The sequence below is a fragment of the Gossypium hirsutum genome, chromosome A03 (genome assembly GCF_007990345.1).
Source record: "Gossypium hirsutum isolate 1008001.06 chromosome A03, Gossypium_hirsutum_v2.1, whole genome shotgun sequence".
NCBI lineage: Eukaryota > Viridiplantae > Streptophyta > Magnoliopsida > Malvales > Malvaceae > Gossypium > Gossypium hirsutum.
The window spans coordinates 83,002,838-83,014,778 of NC_053426.1; the positions used below are offsets into that span (position 1 = coordinate 83,002,838).

At 35.3% G+C, this 11,941-nt stretch overlaps 1 protein-coding gene across 2 annotated transcripts; it reads right to left on the reverse strand.

The window, feature by feature from the left end:
• Positions 1-6,430: 6,430 nt before the first annotated feature.
• LOC107886329 (protein indeterminate-domain 5, chloroplastic) lies at positions 6,431-10,362 on the reverse strand. 2 transcript variants are annotated; one of them, XM_016810229.2, is made up of 4 exons: positions 10,107-10,362; positions 9,547-9,799; positions 8,784-9,180; positions 6,431-7,797 (listed from the first exon to the last, which is right to left on the reverse strand). In XM_016810229.2, the coding sequence occupies exons 2-4, from the start codon at positions 9,701-9,703 to the stop codon at positions 6,612-6,614; spliced, it is 1,740 nt and encodes a 579-aa protein (XP_016665718.2). In that variant the 5' UTR covers positions 9,704-9,799; positions 10,107-10,362; the 3' UTR covers positions 6,431-6,611. The 2 variants fall into 2 exon arrangements, with proteins under 2 accessions (XP_016665718.2, XP_016665719.2); XM_016810230.2 differs by having other exon boundaries at positions 9,935-10,279.
• Positions 10,363-11,941: the final 1,579 nt, after the last annotated feature.

Sequence of the window (11,941 nt, forward strand, 5' to 3'; positions counted from 1 at the left end):
ACTTCCATGAAATAATTTTAGCATTTGAGTGCTTAATTTGACGAAAGGACTAAATCCCATAAAATGCAAAAGTAGCATGCTATAATTAAGAGTGTCAATTTTCTATGGTTGATTAAATGTGAAGTCCTTATTTGTGAATAGACCATTGATAGTGGGAACGGACATAAATGGGCATGTATTAGGTGATTTCATAATGGTTTCATTAAGGGTAAATTAGTAAAAATACAAAATAACATATAATAACTAAAACAAAAGCCATATCATCTTTATTTCTTCATCTATGGTAGAATATTTAGGGGAAAAATAAAGCTTCCATGTTCATCAAGGGTTCGGCCCTTTGAATGTTTGATTGAGGTATGTTTCGAGCTTGGTTTTTTATGATTTTTACATTTTTGTGATCATTGCTTCATATTCTAGCTAGCCCGTACTGTAACAGCCCAATTTAGGGCCTAGTCAGAATAGTGGTCTCGGGACCACAAATCTAAAGTCAAAAAGATTATTTTATTATTATTTTGATGTTCTAGCGTGAATACATTAGTGCATGAAAAATTTGGTAAGTTAATTTTAACGTTTGTGAGCCCAATTGCGAAAAAGGACTAAATCGCATAAATTGTAAAAGTCCTAAATTGATAGCTAAATGTGTTAAATTTCCATGGAACTAAAATTGGAGGTCTTTAAAAAGGAAAATAGACCCTTGAGTATAGGCATAGCGGGCCATGGAGTTTTAGGGGAGACAAAATTGTCAAAATTAGGTGAAGTTTGGTCACCAATTTTGACTAGCTTTATTTTATTAAAACAAAAAAGGTTTTATCTCTTCATTCTCTCTTCTTCCTAGCCGAAATTAACAAAAAATATTTGGGGTTTAAGAGTTTGAAATTTTAGCAATTTTAAGCACTCACAAGTAAGTGATTTCCATGTCCTTTGTTGATGATTTTTGTATTTTTGAGACCCTAGAAGCATAAGCTTTCAAATGAAGGGTCTATTTTGCAAATGATTAAGAGTTTAGGGTTTTTACATGAATGGATTAGTGATATTTGCAGAGTTTTTATGGAAGAATATGAGTCCAAATGGTGTTATAAACAACCTTTGTGAGAGGTGTTAGTATGAAAACACCTAAAGGGGCTATTTTGCATAAGTTGCAAAATAGATGATAAGTGTGTGAAATAGTGGGATTTTGGAGTTTCCATGCGAGCAAAAAGAGTTTAGCTAGGCTTGAGATATGAAGAAATTTGATAAAAATTGATTTTGAGCATAGGGGTAAAATGGTCATTTTGTCAAGGTCTAGGGGCAAAATGGTCATTTTACCTAAGATGTGAATTTTGGATTTCCTAATTTTATTTAGTGACTAAATGAGTGTATTTTTCTAATATAGATCAAGAATTTCCAAATTCGAACCTAGATCGGGGAAAGCCAAGCAAATCGACTAAACCAAGTAGTCACGTACATTTTGTAATCCAAGGTAAGTTGTATATAAATAATACAACTAAATTGCTACTATATGTGTTTGAATTGTTATTGAATTGATAAAGCATAAATTGGTTGATTGTGAATTGAGAATGCATAATAATAATTGTGATAGTAGAAATCCCATTTAACCCTAGAAAATAAACCGAATATTCATGTCGTGACATTTAGGTCATTTGTGTGAGCTAGTGTAAGATATGTCTGGGACATGCATCGACCACATTATGGGAGCCAGTGTAAGACCATGTCTGGGACATGGCATTGGCATTGAGACGAGTGCTAGTGTAAGACATGTCCGGGACATGTATCGGCCTCGGGATGTAAGCCAGTGTAAGACATGTCTGGGACATGCATCGGCTACGAGATGTGTCAGTGTAAGACCATGTTTGAGACATGGAATCAGCATGGATATGAGAGAGCTAGTGTAAGACCTTGTCTGGCACATGGCATCGGCCTCGATGATGATCATCAGTGTAAGACCATGTTTGGGACATGGCATTGACACCTCACCTACGTTTGAGGCTTCATGGATATCCGATAGTGTTCCAAATGGTTCAACAATGAATGTTATGTTTTTAAGCTAATGAGAAAAGTATAAGCGTGTTGTGAATGGTATAGGTACCTAATTGGTACGTATGAGATATGAGCTCAATATATATAATATGTGACTTGTATGGATGGAAATGAGTAAGTTACACCTATGCCTACTTTGGTGTTATAAGTATGTTGATTTTGAATAAATGTTGTGGTATATTTAATTATATGCAACTTACTAAGCTTTATGCTTACTCCCTTTCCTTTCCATTTCCTTTCAATGTCGCCTAACTAGCTCAAAGATCGCCGGAAGTCAGAGATATCAATCACACTATCAGCCGAAACATTCGGTATAGTTGGATTTATATTTTTAAATATGGCATGTATAGGGCTAGATCTTATTATTTTGTCTTTGAGAATTGGCCAAATGTGTTGGTTTGGGATAGATCCCACACTTCGTATTAAGCCTTGAATGATTGCTAACATTCATTTTGAGTTTATAAAAAATGCATCTTCATGGTTGAATGAATGCCTAATGTGGCTGATTTGGTCGTATGGATTGTACTTATTTTTTTATTGGTTGATATTTGTATGGAACTAGGTATGTAAAGGCAGTAATGAGGATTGGTAAATAGCCTTATATTGTCCACACGGGTATACACACAAGCGTGTGTGTCTAGGCCGTGTGCGACACACGGTCAGCCCCATGGGCTTGTGGTCCGGACATGTGACCCTTGCCGTAAAAATTTCAAGTCAGTATGCATGGTATTAAACACACGGACAGAGACACGGTCGTGTGTCTTAGTCGTGTGAAGGACATGACCTAGTACACGGGCATGTGCCATGACCGTGTGACATTCTGGGGATGTTGATGTTAGAAATAGAATGCCCAAGTTTTTGCACACAGGCGTGTCGTGGCCGTGTGAGGGATATAGGCCATTGACACGGGCGTTGTCTGGTCGTGTGAAAACCCCTGTAGGTGTGAATTAGAATTAATTTCCACACGGGTGTGAGACAAGGGCATGTTACCCTTCCACACGAGCATGTGCCCTGTTTTAAAGGTAAAGTGGTTTAAGGACTCAGAATGGCCCCGATAAATTTTCAATGGTCGATTTGGGGCTCGAGGATCATAAATGGAAGTTTAAGGTGGAAATTGAAAAAGTTTTAATTCGGACCGAGTCTCGATGGCTTGAGGTTATTCGAATGCATGGGATCAAGTTAGGTAATGCTTCATACTTCACCCCAACGTGGGTTACAAGGGGTGTTACATGTACCCCAATTTTTGAATTGGTTGATGAATTTGTGAGTTACCATTGATGATAGATTGATGTTTTTTGAATGTTGATTATGGAAAATGAATAATTGTTGATAGATTTTAATGTTTTGTAAAGTGATTTTTGACAAAAAATGTCAGATAAGGATTAAATTACGAAAAATGTAAATTGAGGGGTGGAAATGTGACATAAATGAAAAATATTGGCTGCTAAGGGCACTATAAATGTATGTGATAATTTCATTATAAATGTATGTTAAATGATTTGATATTGTATAAACTGGAATTATGAGATTACGAATAATGTTGAATAGTGAAAATGACTTTACGGATGCACTCGATGATAGAAATGAATGGTGTGAAAGCTCGGTTGAATCTTAGGAATAGAATTGGATACTTGTGAAATGTTATAAGTTGATATACCGATTTGGCTTCGGGCCATGATATCGGCACTTTGGGTGCGAATGATACCTTGATTCGGCACTTCATCTATCCTGTCAATTATTTCCCCACGTTTTAATAATGTGATATATGCATTTCACTTACATACCAACGTAGAATACGCTACAACTTTAAACATGCTATGTATATTGCACTACTTTGGCGAATACCCATACATCAAGCAAATTTCATGCAGACTTCTCATACACAGCCAACAGAGTTCATTTATCATCACCGCACTTATCACAGATTAAAGATAATTGCTAATCATTTTAGGAATGGAGTACAGAAACTCACCTTGCTTTTCTGGCCTCGACAACTTAGCTTGTCCAACGCTAGAGCTTCTTTCGTTCTGACAGCTAAACTTGTCAACCATTCATCGATTAATCTAATGATGGTCAATCTTTAGAAACCAAAATCCTTAAATTATACGGACACTTTGAGAGTCTTACTTTACTCCTTTCTTTAATGCATAAACACAAAGAGAGAAAAAGAAGCATACTAGTTCCTCAATTTCTCCACCACCACACTTAGATTCACACCCTGACTGTGACATGCAAAACTTTCTTCATCTGCCTCCCTTTTTTCTTTAGAACGACTGAAGAAGATAATGCTACGGGGAGGAAAAGATTTATAAACAAAATTGAGAAAATTTTATCTCCACTCACGCCCTTATATATACTCCTTAGGCATAGTCCTCACTTGCCCTTCCCACCATCCATTCCTAATCATTTTGTCTCACTTTGGAATTAGCCAGTTCCAATCTAACTAAAGTGGAATCAAATTCCAGCTATTTATAATTCTGCTGCTAAAATTTTCTAGTCTCCCATTTAAGTCCTACAATTTAATGGTCCTTTCAATTTAATCCTAGCTTTCCCAACTTTCAGGCTAATTAGGGTAACCGGGTGTTACACACACTCACTGCACCAATTGTTGATACAAAGTATAACAAATGAGGAAGACAAGGTGGAACAAGGAGGAGATTAAGGTGATATAGTGGAGGCTAGTTCATCTGTAGAGATCAAGAGCCAGAACAAAGACAAGAGGACAGACTGATTGAAAAGGTAAATGTTTAGACTAACTCTAGGGTTTAAAAATGGTCGATCCCTTGCCTATCATTTTTCAGGGTATTTATAGGAAAAAGTCTCCTTGTCTATTGGTACGATATTGGCTAGACAAGTATTTAATCCCATTAAACGCGTAATGAATAATCATGGGCACATATTTTGAGATTCTATCAGTATGAGGTAATTAAGCCTAAATAGACTCAGTATTGTCTTAGAAGTGTGTTCACATTAGGCTAACATTCTCCTATGAACACGAATAGTAAATTCCATTTGAAGTGGGTCGAATGTTTATACTCTCAGAAAATCAATGCAGAGTCAACAATACCTTTAAAGTTCTACACATGGCTAAAGAAATAGAAAGATAAAAAGCATGCATGTTATCAAATGTTACTATAATAATAAGTCAATCGAATTAACATAATAGGAATATAATTTTTTTAAGAGAAATGATATATATATATACGCACAAAATACAAAATAAAATGCTTTTTGTTTTGAAAACGAAGGAAATGTCATTATAAAACAGTTATATGCATATATTTAGGTGATTGTGTACATATAAGATAATCACCTATTTTTGCTTACATACATTACAAGTTAGCCTTCAGAAAAAAAACAAAGTAATTCAAAAGAAAATAATTGAGAAAGTGTTTTTTTTTCTCTCAGCATAAAAATTAAATAGAAATGGAAAATGACCACAGGAAACAGTGGAAACTCAAAGATGATAAAGCAGTTCACTCCAAAACAAAAATCACCCATCGATTAATTAAAAATTTGTTTTTGGTGTTTTATTAATTAGTCCTGAATATTAGTCCTGTGGTTAGGTATTAGGTAGCCAAACGAATGATCTCTAGATCGAAATTCTATAGAAATTAAAGGAATAAAATAAATGATAAAATAATCATTCACTTGTCGAATGTGTTGGAATGTAGTCAACATGTCAATATTCTTCAAGTCATCAACTCTCCAATAAATTATTGTGATTTGGTAATAACACTTTTATCATTAAAAAAAATCTGATTAAACAAAAATAAAATAATTAGTGAAACTAAATATTGAATTTGGTGAGCTTAATTCAATTATAAAATTTGATATCCAAATATACTATTTGTAATACAATTTTTTTCTGTTCAATTAATCTACTTTATATGTGACATCGATCTTTTATCTGAAGATGATCATAGCTTTAGAAAAAGATTATTAAGTGATTGCTTCAACTAACTAGATTAATATAAGCATATATTCATATATATTACTATCTGGCTAAAAAAATAAATAGATAATAAAATGGCCAATATCTAAGCATGAATTCGAACGGAAAAATATAAATAAATCTATCGCTTCAAAGTTCAAACGTGGTAATATGATGAGACCTTTGTTGTGTTGGTAAGCAGAGGCTTTAGAATTTTGGTCGTTCAAGTTCAATTCCCTTTATATATTCACGTGTAAGTTCTTCTCCAATTTTAACCTTATCTTTTTGTAGTAAAAGTTAAAATTTGAACTTCCTAACTATTAAAAATTACAAACAGTAAAAGTAAATCTGAAGCTTTTGGGCAAAACTGAAAAGACGAGGAAATTTCCATGTAATGGTAGGGAAAGAGAGGGAGATTCTTGAAATCTCTGTTGATGGCGGAAATCAACGACGAGATCATGCAAAAGAAATAACTTTATTAATCTTAGCTAGAGTAAGCATTAAAACAGTTTATGAATGAAACCCTAGTTCATGCCATAAAATAAAAAGAAATAAAAAAGCAAGAAAAGAGTTGTTTTCCTTTTTAATTCCCTACATATTAAACCCTACAGAGCTACGCTTGCCTAGGCGCTTTGACAAGTTATGCACGACCAAAGTGTTCAGTATTTGGTTGAGCTGATGATTTCATGTCAGGTTCCAAGGAGCTAATGTTGATCCCTTGTTGTTCTCTCTGCGAAAAACCACCACTAATGTTTCCAATCATTCCTCCAACGCCTAGAAAATCCAAGGTCAATTTATCAGTCCCGCCTATGCCTGCGGCGAGATTTTGATGCAACTTTGCCTCGTTAACGTTGCAAAAGTTAGCATTACTGCTTTGCGATTCTAGTGTCAACCCACTTCCATTGAACCCTCCGAAGTTGTTATCTTGCCCATGGCTTGGGCCGCCGTCGAAAATGGAAGAGTTACCATTTGCTGCAAGTGAGTTCATTAATCCTTGCAGATTGCTATCATCCTCCATATTTGATCGTAGGGTTTCACTTCCATTGCCACCCTCGAAATTACTGCCGAAGTTAGGGGAGAAAACAGGTCTGTCGGATTTAGTCGCACCTGATAATGAGCTTCCTAATCCCCTTAGCAAAGTGGAAGTAGTGTTGTTGCTTGTAGTTGAACCTATTTGAGCAGCTTTTTGAAGCAATGCAGTGGCCGACATATGTGGAGAGATGTTTTCATGTTGCATTGAAGTGGTATAAAGGGAGGACATTCCTGAACCAACCTGATCTCCCATGTTAGAAGGGAACAATGCGGGCCCTTGACCGCCACCTATTTCACTGGTACTTATGCTGCTTGTAGCACTGGTATTGGAAAAGAAGCCTAAATTGAAAAAATTGGCTGAAGTGGGGGAATTGTTAGTACTTCCTTGAAGGTCAGGAAGTTGCATAAGCCCATGCAATGGTTTGTTGGGATATGATCCGTGCCCATGGTGAGATTGATGGTCTTGATGAAAGCCTTGGTTTGCAGCCTCAGCCATGAAGAACATAGACGATGGCATGTTCTGTAATGAAAAATGGTTTGATGGAGATATAAGGTGATCGAACTTTACCGCTCCAGATGTACTTCCCAACCTCAACAGATTACTCGACGGTTGAACTTGATTCTGGTCTTGCAGTGGCGGAATTTGAGAACGAACATGGGATAACCCTAAACTCATGTGATGATTATCTCCAAAGAGGTGATGACTGCCCATTGTGCTTAAGTTGGTAGGGTGTCTAGCACTCTCTTGAGCCAGTGCATCGCAAAAGGCCCGGTGAGTAATAAAACTATCACGTCTGCAGTAATAATAAAGATAGAAGATAATTTTTAGTTAGCTTTGATCAATAAGGCCCAAAGTTAAAAGGGGATTAATGTCTAGCCATTTGAGAAACGAAACTAGCCTCATTGTAGCTAACAAATGCTTGGGGATGGGGGACCTTTACATTGAAGATCATGTGTGACCATTTGCACTAACTTCCAATATTTTAATTGAAAACAGAGAGAGAGAGAGAGAGAGAGAGAGAGAGAGAGAGAGAGAGAGAGAGAAGGATATGGCGGGTACCTAGAAACAAGAAATCACAAGAAAAATAAATAATACGACAATATATAGACTTCCATTTTATTGAAGTAATGGTGCTGTTTAAGGTGGAAAATAAAGCTGAACAAGTAAAACAAAATGCGAGGTGAATTCATGAAGAGAAAATTTAAGTTTCCTAAGAAAAATAAGAAGGGACAAAAGTTCTTGGTTTAACCTGAAAATGATGAATGAATTCAAAGTTGAATTTCCATATTGAGGAATGGGTGTTTAATAAATGAAGTGGGGGAATCATTTCCTGGTTGATAAAAATCCAGATATCTCATAGAAACCTATTAATTCCTGGGACTGATGTCTGCCATAAGTGGAAGAAAACCCTGAACAGTAGTCAATCATTCATGCAATTAAAAGAATATTTTTCCATAACCGTGAAAAGCTTTTAATGTAAATGACAAAAACGTTTTCAGTACCCTAATGCTAGCTAGCTTAATCGATGTTGACTTTCAAAATGACTGGTAAAATAAAGCACACACATTCAAATCGATCCATGAGCTGCTCAGTAAGGGAGAGAAGAGAAGAGACCCACAGGCCAAAAACCTAATATCTTTGTAAGTATTTTTTTTACGGTGGGCAAAAACCAAGGACTTAGCAGCAAAGGGCAAAGGGGAAGATCAAAACCAAGGCGGTAAACATACGTACAGAAAACTCACATGAGCTTCCTTCCTGATAACGTTAATGATTAATTACCTTGAGAAAAGAGTGCCACAATCACATCTGTACTCTCTAGTGCCGCAAGTCTTTGAATGAGCTTTCCAATCCGATTGCACGGCATACCTCTTGGAACACTTCTCACACTTCCATTTCTTCTCACCATGTTTTCTTGAGTAATGCTTTTTGATGCCAGTGAGGTCGCCAAGTGCCTTAGAAGGGTCATGGTGAACGCATGTGGGTTCTGGGCAAAGATAAACTTTCCTCTTCACTTCTTTTGTTGTCTTTTGTCTTAGCTTCCAAGGCAGATTGTGTCCTCTTCTGTGGAGCTGTAAATTTTGCTCCCTTTGGAACCCTTTGTTGCATACCTCACAAATGAACCTGTTTGTTGCCATTAGAGTCTTGGGAGATAGTGCTATCACTTCCGCATCTGGATCTATTGAGAAATGACAAACAACAAATCATTAGAAAATAGGGGATGAAAAACAATATATATATTCAAGGCTTAATCGAGGTAGTGAAAGAATAATCATCTGAGAACTGTCAAGATTGAATCATGATGAAAACTGACAAATTTTTAGATTAGGGTTCATTGAGAGGTAATATTCATTTTTTTGAATAAAAAACGAAAGAAAGGAGTGAACAAGGACAACAACATAAACGCTCTTTCTCTATTGACTTGACTCATTGGATACATGAGCTAAAATGCATTAGGGAAAAAGAAAACAAACAAACAAACCATAACATTTTTTTTCTGCTCAGCAAACAGACCATAATCAGATGTATGTAAAGAGATACTTGCATGATGTTCCAGGGTGATTTCTCTTTCTCTTCTGAGGTGCAGTGGTTGGAGCAGTTGACGAAGTGGGTGTAGCGATGGATGATTGTTCTTGCATCATCTGGTTTTGATTTTCTTCCCTGGTTCCAAAAAAAGGTTTGGACGATGAGGCGGCGGCCATCTTCAAAGCTTATTAATTTTATTAGCTTGCTTGCTATCGTTTCTAGTTTCTTGTGGTTAGCCAAGCTGCTATTTCTTTCAGTTCTTCTTCTGGGTCCTTCAATACCAGCAAAACCAGAATTCAGAAATCACGCAAAATTACCATAAACATAAAAGATCTCAGCTTTTTCTCCTATGGTTTAACCAAAGCAAAACTAAAATATAGGGCTTCTTGCTCCCTATAGAGTTTTACCTCCCTTAACTTCTTTGAAAATCTTTTCAATCCAATAAGAAACAACAAGGCAAAAAAAAAAAAAAGAAAAGAAAAACTTAGAGTAAAAACCCAACAAAATACCAAGAAGAAAGTATATAAGGAGAAAGAGAAAGAATCAAAAGCTATCCCATATGCATAAACAAATACATACATAAGGTCATCCCATATGAATAGTAAAAGTAGGATCTCTCTTTCTCGATACTTTGTGGTCTAGTTCGTAGTAGTAGTATCAAGTTTCCTTTTTTTAACCTCCAAAATAATCTTTTCAAGTAGAAAAAGAAATGAGAGTAAATTGAGGGGATCGATCGAAAAGGTGGGTTATTTGTGTCACTGTTGAAGCAGCTAAAATTTATGTCGTGATTCGTGATGCGGGGCGATACGTTGGGGGGCCACCGATCGAGCTGTAAGCCTTACCTTTTGAGCGCCCATCTCTCCTTCTCTTATTTCGTATCTTCTTACATAGCATCAAGACAAGCCGCCCTTTCGTCATTCCTTCCCTTCTCTTACATGTTCTCTCAATATCTTTTTATTTTTTAAAATTATTTTCACCCTTTTTTATGTATATTTTGTGTACCCTTTTCAATAATTTTCTTTTCTATATTTTTTTTTGGACGGTGAAAAGTGTTTACTTTGTTATTGTGTCAATTTTGTTCTAGTTTTAAATTTTCTATGTTTTCTTTTAAAAATTATTTTAAACTCATTCATGCCACATGAGTCTAAATATTAATGAAGATTATCATATGGTATCCGAATAAATTTGTTACATTATATATTTCGCATTTTATCCAAAAGAGTATTTTGTATTGCCTTGCTAATGAATTTCAAATAAATTCATGAATTAGTTCTTGATATATTAGTAAATGTTTTTTAAAAAAAAATTATGAGCAGTTAAAAAATTATCATATGTTATATTTATTTAAATATTTATTCTTTATTTTCTATTATACTTTATAACTTTTTTTATTATGAGTTTACTTTTAATTTAATTAGTGTGACAAATATTTTTATTTAAATTTAATAAATAATAAATTAAGAAATTCAATTTAACTTTTTAAAGGAGCGTACACTATAAATACAATTGCAAATAACATATATCTAAATAATTATAATTAAATAAAATAAGCACAAAATACTACAACAAATTAAGCTTTTAGCGGTGTTTTTAGTGGTGTTTAGATCGAAAGCGCAGCAAATGTCAAACTTTTAACGGTGATTGTATTGAAAAACACCACAAATATATACCATTAGTGGCACTAACCGAAAAACACCACAATAAGTCATTATACAGTGGCGTTTGTGGAAATAGCGCTGCAAATAGTACATATTTAGCGGCATTTTATACTACACGCTGCAAAGGTACACCAAATGAGAGCAGCGTTACCGGTCTTTTTCCATAAACGCTATAAAAGGTAAAGCAATAGCGATGTTTTTACATAAACACCGCGAAAAATTAAAAACGATAGCAGCGTTTATGAGAAAAACGCCGCTAAAGGTAAAACAATAGCGGCGTTTTGCCCATAAACGCCGCGAATATATTTTAATTTTTATTGAAACGACACTGCTTTGATGGCTGACTCCCCAACCCTTATTCCCCCAAATCCCAAACTTAATTTTTTCCCCAATTCCCTAACTTAATTTTTTCTTTTGTCCAGTGATTTGTCTGCTGCATCACCATTAACAGTGCATTTTCAATTGATCTCCGTCTTCTTCGTCAACATTGCTCTGTCCACTGCAAAAGGATTTTCGATCCAAACTTGCTTAAAAAGAAAGTACATTCTACTTTTCTGTATTTTTTTATAGGAGAAAATTCTCCTCAGAAAATGTTTGGATTGTAATTCTCATGGCATTCATTTTTTATGTAGCTAAATGATAAGGAGCTTGCAAAAAAGTTGTATAAGAAGTATAGTGCGGTAGCTGATACTTTTCTCTTCATTCTCTTCAAGTTTCTAATTCTATGTTTCAGATTGGTCGGAATGCTTATTATCT